Genomic DNA, 21498 nt, shown 5'->3' on the forward strand with positions numbered 1-21498 from the left:
AGGGACTCACAAGATCATGTCTCCAGTGAAGGGTTATTGGCAATTGACAACTGCCAGGGGAGAGAAAAATCATACTTTTCTCAGGGGTGAGGCTCCTGATAGGCTGCCAGTGCTCTGGTGAATGACCCCATACCTATGCACATACAAGCACCATTAACTGGACTCACTGGGGTCTGGAAGAAGAGGACATGACATTGGAAGGTGTCATGGAAAGGGGAAGTTGGAGATGGGTATTATCAAAATATATTCTCTACATGTACAAAGATCCTAAAGAATAAATAAAAGTATCATATATTTATTTTAAAAGCTTTCATAGAAAATGAGACATCATTTCAAATCACAATTTTGTAGATAATGAAATAAGAATTTAACTTTACTCTGGAAACCATGTAATTTCAACCACAAAATTGACCACAGTTTTAAATAACTTTACAATTTGAATACACACTATATTTTGAAAAGGAAATTATAGACCTAAAGTGATGATAAATACAAGTTGGATAACCAAGGACTCTATTTTCTCTATTTTTATCAGATTATACATGCTCATGAGATACTGTTCATATTTAGTTTACAGTGAAGCAAGGAAGGCTTGAAACTAAAAGTGTGTGTGTGTGTGTGTGTGTGTGTGTGTGTGTGTGAGTGAAATGTGACCAAGTTACTTAGAAAAATAAGTATGAAGGTAAATGGAAAAAAAGACTGTAGAAAGGTGGTATGACTGATTAAATTACAGATTTGATTAAACATCCAAACAAAACCATGTTTTTCATTTGGAGGAAGAGACTCATGGTGAGACAGCCAACAAAGTGCATGAATGAAGTGAGGAACCAGAGGACCACACTGCTTCTGTAAAAATGAATGAAGTGAAGAACCAGAGGACTCACTACTTCTGTGAAAATCAATGAATGAAGTGAGGAACCAGAGGACCACACTGCTTCTGTAAAAATGAATGAATGAAGTGAGAAACCAGAGGACCACACTATTTCTGTAGTCATTTTCTGAGCAGCTCATTGTCTGTTTCCTCATTTGACAAATGAGGATAATGACAAAATACCTTTCATAGGTTAGTTTTGAAGACAAAATTAGTCAATATGGGTTTGTGGAATATAAACTTCTATACATTAAACATATTTAGCTATATAAAGTATGTGTAGTGATATGTTAAATATTGGGATCCAATGCTGATTGGATACAGCTTGTTCCCTTGCACAGAGTTCAGTGTCATGGAGTAGACCCCTTTCCGTGTTGTCTCAGTGCCACTTCATAGGGAATGCAGAGATGGAAAAGGTGAGCACACAGAGGCTGCATTAAAATCTTGATGTAAAGCACTGTGCTTTCGTTATTCATGTTTACAGCTGTAGACCGAAAATAGTGGGTGATAAATTAACACATTGTATAAATATAAAATACAAAATGTGAGGTTAAAAATAGAAACTAGAAATTCCATCAAATTCTAGCATTTTTTTTTTTTACTAAAAAAGCGGTTCCATAGCATGTTTATTAGACTATTAATCTGTGAAATACTACAAATATTAATTGAAATGCAAAGAGCTATTTAAAATATGGAAATTGAGAAATGTATGAAATTGGTTTAATCATCTCACACATTTATAGATATCTCAAGAAGACAAAGTAGGTGTTTTTCCCACCTCTACATAGGGACAATGGCCTATATTCAAGTGGTAGATTTAAGTTCAGCATCACTGGTAACCATGCCTTTCCTCTACTCCTTGTTCTCACTAAATAAAGAACAGCATATGTGTGCATATATATGAGAAAATTAGTGAAATCCTTTATTAATAAAGGTGGTCATTATTGTGTGACAAACTTTTCCTCGGGAGATGCAACACACGTGCCTACTTACTCCAGATATGGAGCCAAAGAAAGACCAAAAGTATCGACACCACCAAAGTCCAACTAAATGAACGAATGAGTGTTATTGGGGTCACTTACAGGAATGTGGGTGAGGGGTTACTTACAGGAGCAGAAATGACTCAAAGATAGCTGTATCACCAATGCCCACTCCAGCACAGGTGACGGCTCACAAAAGCTGGGAACCTGGAGCACACTGCACACCCCTAGGCAGCTCAACAGATTGGATATGTCCTTTCCACACCATTCAGTTGGTCTGAACCTCTTCCAGGCAGTTGGTCTGGTCTTAGAGTCTTGTCAGTGTGGTTTTTCTGACAGTCTTTGTAGTTCAGTTCATCTGAGAGTGATTCTCAGCAATCTTTCTAGCTTACTCTGGCAAGGGGGTGCCTACTGAATCTGGTCAGTTTCAGGGACTTCCTGAAGCTAGGAAGTGGCACTATAAGGAAGTGTGGCCTTGTTGAAATAGGTGTGGCCTTGTTGGAGGAAGTGTGTTACTGTGGGAATGGGCTTTGAGGTATCCTATACTCAAGCTAAGACTAGTTCAGTTCACTTCCTATTGCCTGTGGAACAAGACGTAGAATTCTCAGCTCCTTCTCCAGCACCATGTCTGCCACATGCTGCCATGTATCACCATGATGATAATGGACTGAATCTCTGAACCTGTAATCCAACCCCAATTAAATGTTTTCCTTTATAAGAGTTGCTGCAGTCATGATGCCTCTTCATAGCAATTGAAACCCTAACTAAGATACATGGGCTGGGGTTTTATACTGAATCAAAAAAGAAAGCAGGAGGACTTAGCACCACCATTACCTTCTAAACAGGATTTCAGTAGCTCAGGAAATAATAGTGAGTATTAGCTAATGGGCTGCATGGAGTTAATAGTTATGACATAGCAAAAGCAACACCCATAAAGCTAGGAGACAGCCTGTGGGTGGGAGAAAAACCTTTCCCAAATATACTTTTACAGAGTATTTGTATCTATAATGTATAAAGATATAAAGAAACACACATACACACACACACACACACACACACACACACACACACACACACACACACACCAGTGACCTCCCAACCTCCTGAAATAACCCAATAGCCAAATGAGCATTTGGCTAGAACAGACACTTTTCCAGCGAAGAAATGAAAATGGTCAGTAAATAGAGGGGAGAAGGTTCAGTATCTATAACCACCAGGGAAATGCACATCAAAAGTACATTGAGATTCCACCTTTCCCTAATCAGAATGGTGTGTCATCCCGAAAATAACAAATGAAACAATAACAAAATAAACAACTGCTGTTGTCAAGGGAACAGGGAAAAGGGAACCTTTGCACACTGTTGGTAGGAATGTGTTAGTCTCATTACTACTGAAATCACTATGGAAGTTCCTCAAAAATTGAAGGTAGAATTTCCATATGATCCAGTGGTTCCATTCCTGGTGTGAACTGGGAAGAACTGATGTTGTCATACTACTGTGATACTGGCATGCTCCTGTTTCTCAGTGTACTGCTCAGGATTAATGGATGAATGACCACAGAAAATGGGATATGTATACACAATGGACTTTTTTTGTTTTTTGTTTTTTCCCCAGGTGATTCCAGATTCTTCTCTGTGGTCTCTTGTTTAAAGAAGCATTGCACAAATGCATAAAGAAAGATGTATGTTAATTTTTTCATAGTTATCTTTTGAGACTTAACTTTCTATTCAAAGTTTTGCCTTGAATACTCTATTAAAGTAATGGGGCCATGTATCGGGCAACATTTCTTTTTCTGTAATCTGTAGGATGGCTTAGTTTTTTTCTCCTTATCAACAAAAAGTGTGGAGGCAGCAGTCTAGGGTTACACCAGCAGCTCTTTGTTTCTCCATTCTTCCCAGCCTCCGTCCTGTCTCCTTTAGCAAAGGGCCTTAACCCCATGGGTCATGATAATGGTACATTACATGAGGAGGGAAGTGAGGGAATGAGACAGTGCCGATATTACAAAGTGAAAAATCACTCCTGCTGAATTTCCCCCAACATGTTGTTTTTCATAACGTAAAAGGGAACTCTGTAATGCGTAGCACATGGCCCCAGGGTAGTTCAGACCTGCCGCTGAGTAACTGGCCAGAAAAGACTTGGTTGACGTCCTCTGATTCAGCCAACCGTATTTTGCTTTGGCTCTGTCCTAGTTTTGGCTGGCTGAGACAATCTTAGTAAGGAATTCTGCTAAGTCAGTCATATGATCATCCTTGAGATCTGGTCCTATTCTTCATCTTGGTCTGGTTTTACTAATAATCCTGTCAGATCAATTTACTAAGAGCCCCCTTGCTCTTAGTATCTTCTCTCAGTTCATTTCTATTTATTGACCCCTCACACTCCTGCTTGGCTATGAATTCCCTGCTGCCTTCTCAGTATTGAATTGAGCATTTCTGTCGTATTGTTATAGTTGTGAATAAATTCTTCTCTGCTATGTTGACAAGTATGTATGACGATTTAATTTCTTTCTTCAACAATGGCCACAATGAGCAGCGTTAGATTTTTATTAGCTATGAAGGAAAACTGAACGAGTAATGGGAAAGCAAGTTAATAATTGTGATACCAAAGACCTCCTCATGCTGAAAAGTTAAGCCTTCTGTTTGAGGAGCTGATGCTGACGTGGAAAATGGATCTTTGTAGTTCAGGACTCACATTCAACTTCTGTCCCTATCCATCTACCTGGTGACTATGGGACTGATCTCTCTGGGGACTCAGTAAAACGAGACCTGCGAAGTGTTTTACCTTTGTATCTGTAGGAGTGCTGCGAGGTTGTCATTAGCTGGTGTTCTGAAAAAAAGTTGCTACCAGTCCATGATGCTTCTTTGGATCATGTGAGGGTAGTATCACCAAGTCTGGGTACCTGACAACTAATTAAAGGGGAATGTGCTGGAAATGCTGCTCTGTGACTCCCGTCAGCGTTCATTGTGGGGTTGACACATCCGCGAGGGAAGAACAAATCTCTCTCTGCTCTAAAATGGTTCTTAAAAATTCCTTTTCTTGTCTTTTAAAATCACATTCACCATCTGCCTGGAAAATTCAGATAGCTGCCTGTGAACTTCACAATTAAATGTGCTAATACAGTCTCAGGAGAAAATGATTGTCATACCTGTTTTTTTCTTAAAAAGAATAAAAAAAGAACAACAAACAAAACAAAATAATACCACCACCTTCAAATTCAAAAACAAAGTGAGCAACCCATCTGCTTTTTATGTAAAGAAAACTTCAGATTCTTCAGAAAATGCAACATGAGCTCAAACATGCTTTCAGATGTCATTAGACATAGTAAACATCACTAAAAAAAAAAAAACAAAACCTTTAACTTATTATAAAAATTGAAGTTTCAAGGCAAAGACTCATTAAACCAATGTAACTGGGTATGTGTCCTCCTACCTCTATGAATTCCTTCTTTAAATTTCACATTAGATAGCAGAATACTTTTACTATGCATATCTTATTTTACTTCTCTAGTAGTATGTGAAATTTAAGACTCCCCATTTTTAGCACATTATTTTTGACATACTGTAGGATGTGTAGACAATCATCTACTATAGTTTTGCTATGTATTTCGAAAAACTATAATATATATAGACCATTGTTTATTATGTCAAGAGCTTCAATATTTTTCAGGAAAGGGCTTTACTGTTTAGTACATGATACATTGTAAAGACTTATTAACTTAACAAAGACTTATGGTTAATAAATCTTTTCTGTGGTGTAACGATTTTGTGTAGGTCAGAGAATATCAAAACAGGACTTGCTGTGGTAGTAGAGGTGGGTTACAGAAGTCCAAATACTGTATGGTTTACAATAAGTGGAGGGATTTTTGTCTGTTTTAGCACCAAGTAATAAAATTGCTTGGAATTACTCATGCATATGATTTCATCGTCTTGTATTAAATCGATATTCCACTTAATGATGTACTAAGTGGTGTACACAAGTAGAACCAAGTACCACATGGATAAAACTCGTTAAAGCAGCTGATGATATGCTGTGTCTGTTCTATGCACTGATGTCGTATTGTCTTGTCAGTTGGCGTGTGCAAGATACCAAGCAGTGTGTTGATAAGCAGTGCCAGGACCTTACCAACACAACTGACAAGAAATGCTGGGGAAGATGAGGAGGAGAGGGAACACTCCCTGTTGGTGAGATTGCAAACTGGTCTAGCCACTTTGGAAATCTGCATGGAGAACTTGCCAAAAACTAAGCATACACCATATGACCTAGCTGTATCACTCTTTAGCTTATGCCCAAAGGACTTGACATCCCAACTGTGCAGATACTTGCTCAGACTTACTCACTGCATCTCTATTCACAATAGCCAGGAAATGGAAGCAACCTATATGACCTTTAATTGATGAATGAATAATAAAAATATAATACACACCCACTATGGGATGCTATTTAGTTGCAAAGAAAAAAATGAAAGAATGAAAATTTCAGGTGAGTGAGCAGAACTAGAAAAGATCATATGGAGTCAGCTAACCCAGATCCAGAAAGACAAGCATTAAATGTTCCCATTCATCTGTGGTTCTTAGCTCCAAGTTTCAGATATGAGTATATAACCTGGAGTAACTTCAGAAACTAGGGACCTTGGGAGGGTGCAGTAGAGAGGAGGTGTAGCAGGTTACAGGGAGGAATAGTGGGTTACAAAAGTCTACATTTGAGTTTTTAGTAATGGTTATCCAAAAGATTCCCCAAACACAAGTTGTTGTTCTTGTTCCTGACAACCTCCCGGAGGTTGAAGGTAGGTCCCACTGCTGAAGCCACCATGTAATTTAGTCACAGGAACCAGAGGATCCATGTTGCTTCCAGAGGAGTAGATTTTATGGTACCAGAAGCTTCCAATGGAGGGAAGCAACCAGTAGCCCTACCCAGCTATGATACCTATAAAGTAAAACAACTACCAGTGTGGCACATTAGCCCTAAGGGCACAATAGTGACCAGCATATGTTAGCAGTAATTAAGAGCTCTCACACTTGATATAATGCCCACTCAACAGGAGGGAAAGCATGCCTGGTACTGGAAACCTCACCAAATACTTGAGGCTAGTGAAGTCATGAATCTTGGAGAACTTACAACTACCACTTTATCAAACTAGGAAATTTCTTAACTTTATTATAAATATGTATCCCTATTGTCACAGATAAGCTTCAACTCTCATCAAAGAGATGCCTCCCTCCAACAGACAGAGATTACTACAGAAAATGACAACTGATCAAAATGCATAGAACAAGTGACCACGTGGTATCCAGCACTGGCTGATACACCTACAACCAACTCCTAGACCCAAGTTTCAAGGATCGTAGCCTAAGAGGGGATGGAAAGATTGTAAGAGCCAAAGGAACGGGAAGTTTGCTTTGAGCCAGTGTCTCCTAGGAATGTCAGAAGCTATACCCATGGGTTCTTATCAACATGGCTGCTTAGACAAGCAATAAACAAGGATGGCATCACTAGTCATGCTAGAATCGAAGGGGAGAGCTCATGAGGCCTCAAGCCTAGACAAAAATACCCAAACCAAACCAAGCCAAAAAAGGAAAAAAAAAAAAACCAAACAACAAAATTACAGTCAACTAAGGAATACTAAGAATGAGAGACATAATCTTCTTCAGGGGAGAGTCTCCCCATATTGGTTATGGAATACTAATAGGTCAACCGTGAAATCATTTATATAAAGTAACATTATATGGGCTGAGTAGGTTGATATATACTTAGGGATAATATGTAACAACAATTAAATAAGTAAAGACCATGAATTTGATAAAGATCAAGTGGGTAGAGTGCATGGAAAGGATTGGGAAGAGGAAAGAGCAGGGAGAAAATGAAGTCATTTTAATTTCAAAATTAAAAAAAATACTAGTATCTTTATACAAATGAAAAATATTGATTGAGGATGATCCAACCCACACTATGAATGAGCTGATCTTTGTTTCCTAAGCAATTAATGTGAATTTAAATGTATATATCACAAATCCCAAATGCTACACAATAATACTTCATTTTCCTCAAAATAAAAAGAAAAAAAAACCACATTTTCTCTAAAGTGCCTTGGAATAATCCTTCTGTATACTATGTGAATATATGTTGCTATGATTGGTAAAATAAACAAGCTGACTGGCCAATAGCTGAACAGGCGGGAAAGCCGAACTGAGAAGAGATGAGGAAGCATGGAGTTAGAGGAGTTGCCAGCTAGATAGAGAGGGAATCGGACACACAAAATGTGATAGTACTAAAAGTCATGAGCCTTGGGGCAGCACATAGATGAACAGAAATGGATTAAATTGTAAGAGCTAGATGGTAACAAGCCTGTGCTCTTGGCCAAGCATTTATAATTTATATTAAGTCTCTGAGTCAGTTATTTGGGAAGTGGCTGCTGGTTATTTGAGAGCAGGCAGTCAGGACAGGAAAACTCTGCCTACACTAATGTCTTGAGTGGATCTAAAGGTTGCAGTTCATTTAAATGTGTATTTTGACTTGAACATTTTTTTTTTTAAAGTTTATATCTAAATTCTTATTTCTAAATAAATCAAGGTAACGGTAGGATTTAAAGAAAGCATATCTTGCTTTAAAGTGCCTTTTAGAGAAAATGCTCATGTTGGATACTGATTTGTTTTCAATAAAAAAAGTCTTTTTCTGAGCCTGATTCTTGCCACACTTCTGACTGTGGCAACTGGACACGTGTGACTCCCTTTGGGTCTGTTTATCCAATCACATCATGATGCTTTGGGGACCAGGGACCCTTATAAAAGCCACTAAGGTAGGCTCCTTCAAAGGTGCAGAAACCACTAGTCTTTGTCCGGTGCTACTTGTACTAACTGCTACCACGAATTGTGCAATAATCACTCATACTTTATTTTGCATATAGCGTAAAATCCAACAAAATATAGCAAGTGATACCAACAACGGAAATCTGAAATACCAGTTTCTCAGTGAGTGGCAGTAGTTACTCATTTCACCATAAAGCTGACTCATACCTGTATTTTATTTTTTCTACAGTGTAACTTCACTGATGTTGCCCCCTTTTTACAGCTGGTCAGTTAACTGTTTCACTTGAAAGCCTCTGCTGTTTTTCAGTGGCCACTATCTTCTGCATTTAAAGTATTTCTGTAAAGACCCACAGTCCGATTTTAACATCCCCATTAAGAATAAAGACTAAGGAGATGGTGGTAATGCAAAAAGGTGTTCATTATTAAGGAGAGTGTCATTTTTCTTTCATTTGGAAAATGCAAAGGAGTGCCTTGGCACCATGTTCTCAGATGGAGGGGATCGATTCTCAGGAAACCAGAGTGATGGATCCATTACTACCCAAGAAGAGCCTTATCCCTTTATGGAGGAAATGATAAATGTGAGGTAGACATGTAGGAGATACTTCACAGCCTTTCAGGGACTTTTAATGGCATCTTTATTGACTCTAAATCAAGAAATGACCTTTCTGGCCATGGACTTTTCAGCAGTATCTCAACACTGTTGGCCTTACCCTCCTTTTGGATGTACTCATTTGTTCTATATGGACTCTTTCTTTTCTTTGTCTGCCCTGTGCCTTCAGCATAGAATGTCTTCCACCCTCCACTACATCCACCTGATGCAGTTTTACCTTTTGAAGGTAAATGTTCAATATCAGCTCTGATACAGAGCCCTATCTTGTGTCCCTCATCTGATAGTTTTTTTTCCATTTCTTTTAGACTCAAATAATTTACTGTGTGTCTCATAAAACCCTGTGCTATTCCTTGCCTGCTCTTTGATTGGGTTATCTCTTATTTCTTCCTGACAAACACTGTAAAATTTCGTGAAACCATGAACCATGTATTTTGAGCATTTACATATATAACCAATGAGGTGTGGCACCCCGTTAAGTAGGTATTGTGTCTAGATCCATATGCTATATATCTCCAGAAGCTCCTGGTATGTTGACTGTCTTCTTGTAATTCACATCCACTACTATAAAGTTGCTGCTGAAAGACAAGTTAGCATCTCAATCAGAATATGATGATGGACTTAAAAAATTTGTATTGGCTCTGAGGATTATATTAACAAATATTTTTTTTTTAGTTCCACAAAATATAAAAGAAGAGAAATGTTCTAAAATGTTCATTTTGACTGTAAAACAGGCACACATGTCTTTATATGGGGTGTTGGCTGATTTTAGTTGTCAAATTGACATGCCTAGGAAGAGGGAACCTCAACTGGGAACCACTTCTATCAGACTTAACTGTGGGCATAGCCATAGGTATTTTTTGATTGACAGCTGATATAGGAGAGTCTAGCCGACCATGGGCAGCACCATTCTTAGGCGTGGGCTATATACAAAAGGTATGTGAATGTAAGCCTGGGAGCAAGGCAGTAAGCAGCATTCTACGATTTCTGCTTTAAGCTTCAACCTTGGCTTTCCTTGAAGATAGATTGTAAAGTATAAGATAAATAACCCTTCTCCACCTCAAGCTGTTTTGGTCATGGTGTCTGTCACAGCAACAGAAAGCAAGCATGGACATTGAGCCACACATGTCATCATAAATTGGAATCATGGGTAGACTCCATGAGAAGAGTTGACCTGAGACATGCGCATGTTCCGTCTTAACCTCTTACTCATCTCACAAATTTTCTGTGGCTTTTGATATTTACCTTAAAGGCAATAATGAGAATCCCAAAGACTGACATATGGAAAGTTGATGGCGTAGGCACATAAGTTCATATAAATGAATATAAAATTGTCACACTAGTCTTTGTTTGCTTTGTATGTAAATTACAACACAGTGTTGTGTTCCCAATTGTCATGCTGTTTCTATTGGGTTAGTGTTCATGGGTCATTGAATTATTTTTTGTGTTCTCCTAGGCTAGATAAGTAACTAGCAGGTAGAAATATAGGGAAATAGAGGTTTGCTTTAAGTTAACTGAAAGAACCCAACTGATGGAACAGGGAAGAGAGAAAATCTAAAAGCTCTGAAAGAGGAATGCAAGATGAACTACAGCAGGACATTAATATAAAACTTTAATATTTGATAATTTACTTTTTTTTTTTTTTGAGCTGAGGATTGAACCCAGGGCCTTGCACTTGCTAGGCAAGCGCTCTACCACTGAGCTAAATCCCCAACCCTGATAATTTACTTTTTATAGTTCTGTTTTCTGTTGAAAATCTCACAGCTTCTTCATTATTACATAATAGAAAAATGTAACTGTATAATGAAATACTGACATTGATTGGCAGATTGGATGTTTTCACCCTGGAGCCTATGGCAGAAAATGGGCAACACACACACCTACTTTGGCTCCATCTGTCTAGCTTCCTGTCAGTCATCACACTTACAAAGACTTGGGACAAGGCACACATACATACAGGAAAGAAACAAAAGGAGAAGTGTAAAACTGTGTGTCTAGACTGTACTTGTAAGTTACAGAAGAGATCTCCTTGGTCATCTGATTTTGGCTGGTAATTATAATGCTTAAAATGCTTGTATTTTTCTTAAGTATGTGTTAGTTAGGATGTGTTTAATTTTCAAGAAAAAGTGAACAATTCAACTTGCAGATTGAATCTTTAAACATTAACACTATTGTGTTCCCCAAATAGGCATGCATAGTGTTTAGTTTGCCTGAGGCAGGTTTTCAGTATCAACCTTGAAACCAGGATGGTGGTTTAACACAACCCATATTTTCAAGGTTGTGCTGTATTTGAAGTAGGGGAAGTCACTGGAAGGTTTACCTTCTGGGTGGTGTTAAGTGACAACTACAGTGACATGGCAGGATGGACATCTAACAAGATGGCTCTGCCGGTTAGATGGGGGAAGGCAGGCTGGGCACAACTCATATGAATACCTACTGCATCTCCCTTGGGCAAGTTGCTCAAGTTCCCATGCTCCCAGTTTCCCTCTTTTTAAAAGGAGGAGATGGGCTATGGTTGAGGTTCTTTTAATTCCATTGGGGTAAATTTGTAGCAGAGTGGGAAATTATTGAGGTTCATAATCCCTTCACCTCTAAATGCATGAAGAAGTCCCCCCACTGTACTATTCAAGGCATATTCCCCTATCTCCTTTGTCCTCTGTTTGATCATACAAAGAGCCTAGCTTTTATGGCCATGGAGAGAGGTTAGACATTTATTTCAACCCCTACATTTACACCTGTAACTAAACATTGTGTGATTGGCTGACAAACAGTACTACACTCTCTGTCTTCTGTTCTGGTTCATTTTTTTCTGGTCTTAGACTCTTAGAGGCAAAAGCAAGCAGACAGTGCTTGTAGTAACCATTGTTTGTGATGTGTCTTTCTCTCTATTGCTTTGAATCCCCTAGACACTCAAACAGAACAGTAGCAAAATTAAAATCAGTTCATCTCAACAGCTACTCAGGCTCAAGAACCTTCTTCCCCAATGAAAGCCAAAGGGCTAGACCACAAAGATTTACTTCAAATTGGAATATCCTCTAGCACACAGTGGATTTTTATTCTCTTTTAAATCCCTGAAGGATTTGATAGGGAAACCATGCTAAGTAGAGATAGGATGACATGATTCTGTTGCCCATTCTTAGATAGACAGAGACTAGGCAATATTCTGAGGAAAGTGTATGTGCTGTGTGTATAAAATATACACATACAGTTGCATTTAAAAATAGTTAACATGCTTTTATTTTGACAGAGCCTCATTAATGTAGGCTGGCCTGGAACTTGATATATAGGGGAGGGTGACCTTGAACTCCTAATCCTGTCTACTTCATGAGCTGGGATGACAGGCATGCACTACCATGCTTCCTTTAATGCCTTGTTAGGGATTGAACCCACAGCCGTAGGTGTGGCTAGGCCACTTCTAGCAACTGTACACATACCCAGCAATTAGCATGCATTTCTTTGCAGTGTTATTTCATATTAATCAACCCATGTGATAATGCAGCAGTGTGAATTTGCTACAAATTTGTATATGGGTTTATTCTAGGAAGTATTTTTATTTTTGACTAATATTCATGTTCTTGCCTTTTTGCTTACACCTGATATAAAGCAGATATATTATATGTAAGATATCAAGACAGATATTTATATGTTTAAAACACACACACACACACACACACACACACACACACACACACACACACACTTTGACACAGTTATATGCAAATGCTAAGATTCTCTTTTGCACCCAATCTTATTCACTGGATGTCCTTACTTCATCTAAGCCTAAAATGTGGACTATTACTTCAAATCACCATTCAAAGAATGTTACAGTGGCATTACTGACAGTCACTTTAGTGTTTTATTGCATGTTTGTACAGTGTATGTGCATGTATATGTGTGTGCATGCAGGTGCACACACATAAGAACACAGGTATGCACATACCCAGCTCCATGTACAGAGGTCAGAGGTTGACATCAGGTGCTAGTCATTGCCTTCTGTCTTGTTTGAGACAGGGTCTCTTGTTGTCCAATGTGGAGTACTGCACAGACCAGGCTAGCCAGCCCTCCAGCTCCTGGCCGCTTCTTGTCTCCACTGCCTACTTCCATGTGGTAGCCCTGGGAGATGCTTCAGCTCTGCAGCAGCCTTTTGTGTGAGTTCTGGAGATTCAAACCCAGGTACTCATGCTTGTATGGCAAGTGCTTTCTTCCACTGAGCCACTCCCCAGTTCCCGGCAATACGTCCAGAACCCATGAATGAACATAAAGCACATTGAAAGCGTTGTGTCTTGATTTCCTGGTTGACTTTGAATTTTATGGTCTATGCCTCAGTGTCATCTGGGAAAGGAAAGATAAACAGAAGAAACTGCATTCGTCCATGATACCGTCTTCATTTTTCTCCCTCTTTCTGAGCCTCCGTCTCCAGCTGGAGCAATGCTGTCTGTGGATTTGCCAGGGCTCTGCTTTTTGGCTATGATCTTTCCCTTCTCCTTTATCCCAGGCTTTATTTAATTTTCATCTCACAACCCGCAGCTAGTTGTCTAACCAGAGCCATAATATTTATACATGCAAATAGGTGTGCATGCCAATTCCCCTTTAATTTGTCTTTATTTTAAAGTATAGGATATTTTCTGCATCAGAACAGTCTGGGTTGCTACTATTTCTCATTTTTAAAAGTACTAGACTCTTTAGTGGAACCATTTTGTGATAAATTTTTCACGATTATATTATGTATTTGCCTGTAAAAGCCCACAAGGTTTAACTTCATTATAACAGGATCACATGTTGCTATCACTGTTCATTCTGTGCTCCATGGAGCCCTTGCAGAGAAGCCACACCTGTGAGGCTGCCATTCTTCGCAGCAAATCTCCTCCCTTTCCAATTAAAGATGGGGATTGTTCTGCCTTCTTTCTTCTCTCTCTCTCTCTCTCTCTCTCCCCTTCCCCCTTGGTTAATTCTCACCTCTCCTTATTATTTAGCAGCCTCTTTTTCTCAGCCTGTTATTCTTTACTGGGGCACTTAGCATCTAATTTACAGCCCTGATCTTTTAGGGCAAAGTTCTGGTATGGAGAAAGACAGATTTACACCTTTGCTCAATGGCCTCGCCAATAAGAAATAAGTAGGCTCTGTTCCAGAGAAAATCATGCCTTTCAAAGAAAGGGCGATGGTTTAGTTCTTGTCTAAATAAGAAGCTCAGGAAGGAGGAGAGCAGCTGGTGGAAGTTCTGCTCTGAAAGCCAGCAGGCTCGAGGTTCAAGGTGACCAATGTTTCCATCGGATTTTAGAGCAGTGGTTCTCAACAACAGTGAGACCCTTTAATACAGTTCTTCATGTTGTGGTGATCCTCAACCATAACATTATTTTGTTGCTACTTTGTAACTGTAATTTTGCCACTGTTGTGAATCATAATGTCAATAGCCAATACATGGCTATGGAGGTCGCAACCTATAGGTCGAGAACCACTGGTCTAAAAGCAGGAAAGGGGTACTCTCAGCTCCAGAGGTGCTGTGGTCAGTTGGGTGGACACATGGAATCAAGCATCACAATTTCTAAGCAAAATGGGGTGTATAGCAGGGGAACACCTATTTAAATAGAAGAGATAGTATGAGTGTGAAGGTAGGATCAGGAGTTCAAGTTCATCCTCAGATACACGGTGATTGTGAGATCAGCCAGGGCTGTATGAGAACCTTGTCTCCCCACAGCGGTCCTTCCCCACCAAAAATAGGAAAAGAACTATCATGATTATGGCTCTTTAGTTGATAATGTAGCTTGGTGGGTGGAATTCTTTCATGGCCACCAGCACCATGTAAACTGAGGTGCCCTGCATAAAAAGTAGATATGGGTACTTGAATGGAAGATGGTAGTTAAGATAAAGCCAGAGAGATGAGTAGGCACTAGCCAGAGGGAAAGTTGCCTCACTTCTTTTCATTTTGTCCGATAGCCATATATTCTATATTTAAGATATTCAGTGTTACTATTACTGTGTTTGCATGGATATATGTGACTTTGAGAAATATAATGAACAGGCTAGATAGATGGCTCAGCCGTTAAGAACACTTGCTGCTCTTACAGAGGACTGGGTTGGTTCCTAGCAACTGCACTGGGAGATTCATAACCTTTTGGACTCCAATTTTAGGAAAATGACAGCCTTTTCTGGTCTTTACAGGCACCTGCATACATATTGTACACATACTTATACTCAGTCCCCACCCCTGAAAATAAAATAAAATAAATAATTAAAAATAATCATAATGAAAATACTCAACTCTTTTCCACCTAAGTCAATAAGTAGATCCTACAAAAGCATCCCTACTGTGTCCTTGATTACAATTTTTACTTCCCAGGGGAAATCATTATCTTATCATTTGTGGCAATCATTTGTTTGCTTTTTAAAAAAAAATTTACACCATACATAACATATGCATCATTAAACAACATAACTTTATGCTTCTATATTTAGTGCTTTATGTGAATGGAGCCATTATTAAATATATTAGTCAATCTTTAAAATGACTTTTAATATCTCTGACTATTGTTTTTATTCTATATTTCTAAAGTCCTCTAAAGGGTCTCACTATTAAAACAGAGAAAATAGCAAGTGGCCTATATATTATGTGTCCTTACATGTCTACAGGAAGTATTTACTTGTGGCTGATTTTTTTTGGGCGTTGAGTTTTGTGTTTGTATAAGAAGCCCTTTGCATTTAGAGTATGCTTAATTCAGATCTCAAATATTATGGCTGCCCTAAATTTTAATCTTGGCTTTAACCCTGGTGAACTCTATAATCTTGTACACGTTACTTTATTTATTTGCATAGTTGAATAGGGATGATAATGGAACCCACACTTTGGAGTTAGGTAGATGGAAAAATAAAATTATAAAAGGTGCTTAGAGCAGTGTGGGGTGAGTGAGGGTGTAATGCCATCACTCACCATTTTATAAAGTTATTGTAACAATAAAGGTTCTTGGGTAGATTAAATGACAAAGTCTTAGTCTCTTTCTGACAAATAGCAGGGCCTTGGTTATTCTTGGTGAATTTTTCTGTTTTCTCTTTTCCTTTCTGACGTTATGGGTGCTCTCCAAACAGCTGAGGTTCCTGTGAGTCTCACAGTTGTACAAATGGGGATGTTGCTAATGTTCCCTTATGTGTGTTCTTAAATACCTGTACTGTCATCACACTTCCTGTACACTTCTTTTCCAGCCAGAAGTTTTGAAGTCCGCCGTGCTTCAGGCCTGGCACTTGGCTCTTGGGATGCTAAGATGAATGGCACGTCTTTGCTTCAAACTGGGGAAGCCCATACAAAGTGCCATGCTGGTGTCCTCATTTGTGTACCATAACCAAAAGAAATGAGAACACCTTGATTTTTCAGCTGTCAGAGACTGACCATTTTCCACTGGAATTGGAAATTTTAGAGATCAGTAGAAAGTGGCTCTGACTGAGTTCTAGGGGTGCACTGTCTAACAAGCAGACAGGGTGTGAACATTTTCATGCAGATTTGCATTATGTCATCCCAGTATATTTTTGCTTTCCATTTGTGGTAGAGGCTTGTGATGAAATACATGATAAGATTCTTAATTTTGGTAAAAATCTAAATTTTCCTACTCTTCATCTATAGCCTAGTACTTTCCAACAAAATATAACACAGACAAACACACAATTAAAAATTTTCTAGTTGACTTATAAAAAAGCAAACAAAAATAGTTGATATCAACTTTAATTGTATATTTTATTGATATAATATATGTAATATACAGATGGTCCCTTACTTAATGGTGGCTTGATGTAGGGATTTCAGCTTCACACTGAAGAGAACATGTACCCATTGTAGTATTACTAGCTGAACATGAAATCAATATAAATGTTATTAATGGTCTATTTAAACATTTTTCTTGTTCTGAATCTTCAAAACACAGTGATAGCCCATCCAATTCAGGCTCAGGATTTTCATCAGCAACACTCAATCTGTGCTTAAATTTCAGAAAACTACAGTTTAAAGTAGACGCTATATCCAGGTCACTCAAAACATGTAAAAGTGCTAAAACATCTGAGTCAGATATAAGTTAAACATTAAAATTAATTATAATGAAGTCAAATTAGGAAGTGTGATCTTTACCTCTACTTCTGGTCCTACACTGGGCAATAACTCATGTTTGGCTGTTCTGCTGTGAGTGGTAAGGAGAATAATCACACAAGATGGAGAGGAAGCCACAACATAGATTTCCCGTTCATCTCTTTTTACATGAAGGTACTTGAAAACATCATCGCGTAGATTTATGTGTATTGCCAATCAGCCTCACATAACCAGTCTATGGAGGACACAGAAACTGCACTTTGCCCTGCTTTATAGATACTGATTTGAAATCCAAACTGGCTGAGGTCATGGCACCCCTTAGGTGTTGGGCTCCTACTGGTATTTTGTTCAAAAATAATTCTTTGAAATATTTGTTTACTTCAAATTATGTGTATATTTTCATGTCTGTATGAGTATGTGCATGGGAGCATAGTGCTTACAGAGGCCAGAAAAGGGTATGGGGTTCACTCTGGAGCTGGACTCCATAGGCAGTTGTGAGGCATCCAATGTGTGTGCTGGGAACTGATCTTTGGTCCTCTGGAAGAGGGGCACATACTCCTCTCCCCTGAGCTGCCTCTCCTGCCTCTCCACATCAATATTTTAAAAATGTTTCTTTTACTTTCTTTTAATTTTCTGTTTCAAGAAATGGCCACCATTTTTTTTCTTTACTGAAGAATTTACATTGTTTCTTAAAACAGTAGTTCTTGTTAAATTAAAAATCTCACAAGGGAAGTGGATGGATAGCAACAATTAGAGTTTCCACTCCTTTGGAAGGACTTTGAAACTGGTATGACATTGTACATCAGGGGCTTAGTAAGAAAGGGGTTTATAAACTTATAACTAGCTAGAAGAATTCTGTATTTGATTGAAGGATTATGTGTAAGCTTGGTTTGGTGGCTTTTGATGAATTAGAGCATAGCGAAGTTTTCTGAGGAACTGTGATATAAGCCTGTGATGAATTCCTATCAATTGAGAAACAGATTGTATTTCTGGGAAAGGTAGCTTAAAATATTTCTTGTCATGTTGGATGGGAGATTCTTGGCATTCACTATTGAATAATTATTTCTGGATAGTGTTGTCAGAACCAGGCCTTCTAAAAATAAAGCAAACTTTCATCAAATTAGCATTTTCCTGTGGTGAGGATACATCAGTGTAACCTTATCTTGGCTTGTGGTGCTTTGCATGTCTCCTTTCTGTCTCTGAGTCAGTGGTGATGCCACACGGTCAGTAAATATTTCCTATACCCACACTAAGCATAGTTAACGATCAATCCAGTCAAGTGGTTTCAAGCTCTCATGAATTGTATGTGCTTTGAGACATGTATGTGTCCCTTACATTATATATTAAATGTGCTTACCAAAAAATGATAAGCACGGAAATAAAATCATATATAGATGTGATAGGGAAGTAGTTGTAAAACTAGTTCTTTAGGAAAAAATGTAGAGCTTGACAAACCATTTACTGTGTTTGCTGAGATTCTAGCATGGATACTTCTTTCTATCCTTCTAGAGTTAGCCATGATCAGGGTAGACAACAAGGGGGTGGGCATTCTCTGTATAGATGCTTTCTCTTTGTTACAGATTTTGTGTGTGTGTGTGTGTGTGTTTGTGTGTAGGTCTGTGTGTGTGTGTGTAGGTCTGTGCGTTTGTGTGTGTATGTGAATATACAGGCCAAACGTTTCTGTCAGGTGTCTGCCTCTATTACCCACCACTTTATATATTGAGTCTGGGCCTCTCACTGAACCTGAGCTCACCATCTTGTCTCTGCTGCCAAGCTAGTAAAATCCAGAGGTCCATCTGTTTCTGCCTCCCCAGCACTGGCATTACAGGTGAGTGCCCTTTCACTATGTCTAGCTTCTGTGTGGGTTCCAAGGATCCAAACTCAACTCCTCATGTGTGTGCAGCAAGCATCTTACTATCTCTCTGGCCTCTGCTCCAGTATCTTAAGCAAAACTTCTCAATGCAGAAAAGGACCTATATAAAATTCCACAAACAGTATGAAGAAACATCTGGGGAAGCTGGGATCAAATGACATTTCCCAGGCAAGCATCTCATTTATGTATGATTGATGGCCTTAGGGGATAATCTTACATTAAACCCCAGGGTCCGAGTTTTCAGATACAGAGATAGAGGAAAGGCCGGGTACTCATGCAAGGGTGTGGTTGTTTTCTAAGGCACCGAATGTAATTTTAGTTGGTACCCAACACTGATTCCTGAACAGATTCTTACCCGCTTTCTCGAGAATGTCTTTTGCCATCATCCCTGCTAGGGAAAGCTAGGTTTTAGTCTTTGGTTGTGATTCTGAGTTCTTCTGGATAGGATATGTGGCTCTGGGTCATTGTCAGCTCCCCTCTTGGGGACTTTCTTGGTAGACCAGGGGTTTTGGCCATGATCACTATCTGACAGGTGTCATTTGTGGTCCATAGGTTTTTGGTTATGGGAGTGTGCTGGTTCATTTTTGCTATGAACTCAGCACAACTGAAAATCCCCATCACCTGGAAGGAGGGGCTTTGTGAAGAATTGTCAAGATTAAGTTGGCCTGTGGACATGTCTGTAGGAGACCATCTTAGTTTCAATTGCTATAAGAAGGTATGCCAGTGTTCTCCAGGCAGGGTGTTCTCAACGAGAGCAGGAGAAAGATAGCTGAGAACAAACAACCCAGCAAGTTTGTGATTTTGTCTCTTTGCTCTTGACCGTGGATGTGGTTTAACTGGGTGGTTGAGTTCCCGTCTTGGCTTCCTGGAAATGATGGACTGTAACTTGGAATCACAAGTCAAATGAACTCTTTCCTCTAGCATGTGGCTTTTCATCAGGTCCTTGGTCACAGCAACAGGTGTGAAGACAGGACAAGGAGCTGTCCAGACAGTGTTCATGTGAGAGCATCATACTATGAGCAGCATGATTTAAGAGCATATAGCCATCTGGATTAACTTATTTGGTCCACAGAGAATTCTTGCTGTTAGGTTTTTGTACAGCTGCATAAGCAGGATATATTGCATATTAGGGGATATAACACAAATGCACTCTTTGAAAATGAGGAAAGTCAAATGGCATGCTAGTTTGATAGAACTCTTACTCAAAGAAATGGATAGACTCTAGTCTACCCATTCACTTTTACCTCTGTCTGTGATATATTTATTAGGGATCTTTTTTAAAATTAATCACATCTATGCTGTAGAATTTTCATGATATTTATAAGTACTTTGTTCATGCACTTAACACATTTCTTAGCACATAAAGCATTCAATAAAAATTTGTTATTGTTCTTACTACATCTGCTACTGTTAGAACATCTGCTGCTGTTAATTATTTTGGCCAATATTAGCCTGAGTGGGAAACATATTTTTAAGTCTCCTGGTTAATTTCTGCTCTTGCATCTCTATACATTATCATATTTAACCATTGGAAAGATATAGTAAGACAGTTATCACCTAAAGATAAAAACTGCAGCTCAGAACTGCTAAGAAAATTTTGTTGAAGAACTTCTGATAATTAATTCGGATTTGAACTCATTGTATTTGATTGAAAATTGTTTGGCCCCTCCAAACCCCTTGATGCAGTAAAGGTTCTGGATAAATTCAGGAGTGAGACAAATTGAGGTTAGCATGCAAATTCTCTTTCTCATACCAGCCTAAATATCCTCTGTACTTGACACTGTGGCCCACATTAAGTAGCTGAGACAGGAGATGGGGATTGGGGAGGCTTGATATAATATCAACTGGATAAGCACAATTTTTAGCATCCTTTCATGAGTACCTTAACTATCGTGATGTGCACCATTTCCTAGCCCTTGGGAGACATCAACCTGTGGCCCAAGGATGATTACAAGTGTCTAACATTGGTCTTGGTGGCTGTATAAGATAGGAAAGAATTCACCACATAGAATCATTTCCACTGGACCTTCCTTAAATATTAAGGAACCTACTCTGCAGCTCTGGGAAGGCTTATAGAGTCATTTGGGTTAGGAAAACCAGAGGCTTACTGAGTGGGAAAGGCTTGTTTTGAGGTCTGCTTTCGGACATTGAAAGAGGCAGCTGGGTGGTATCATTTCTCTTCTTGCTATTCTCATCATTCATTCTTTACTTTTTTTTTTTTTTTTTTTTTTTTTTTTTTTTTTACCTCCACTACCTGCTTCCTGAGTCTTTTGAAGCACCTTTTCTTGTCATGCCCACGTAA

The 21498-nt window shown here is 38.9% G+C and overlaps 1 protein-coding gene across 3 annotated transcripts in view; it reads left to right on the forward strand.

The window, feature by feature from the left end:
- Tafa2 (TAFA chemokine like family member 2) overlaps positions 1–21498 on the forward strand; it is a 442456-nt gene that overhangs the window by 229204 nt on the left and 191754 nt on the right. For 2 of the 3 annotated variants that reach the window (XM_036170015.1, XM_036170014.1), the window contains exon 2: positions 3466–3532. The exons of the other annotated variant lie outside the window; for it this stretch is intronic. In XM_036170015.1, coding sequence (XP_036025908.1) covers positions 3531–3532 — 2 coding nt within the window. In that variant the 5' untranslated portion in view covers positions 3466–3530. The remainder of the gene's footprint in view (positions 1–3465; positions 3533–21498) is intronic. 3 annotated transcript variants of the gene reach the window in all.

The sequence above is a fragment of the Onychomys torridus genome, chromosome 20 (assembly GCF_903995425.1).
Source record: "Onychomys torridus chromosome 20, mOncTor1.1, whole genome shotgun sequence".
NCBI classification, from domain to species: domain Eukaryota; kingdom Metazoa; phylum Chordata; class Mammalia; order Rodentia; family Cricetidae; genus Onychomys; species Onychomys torridus.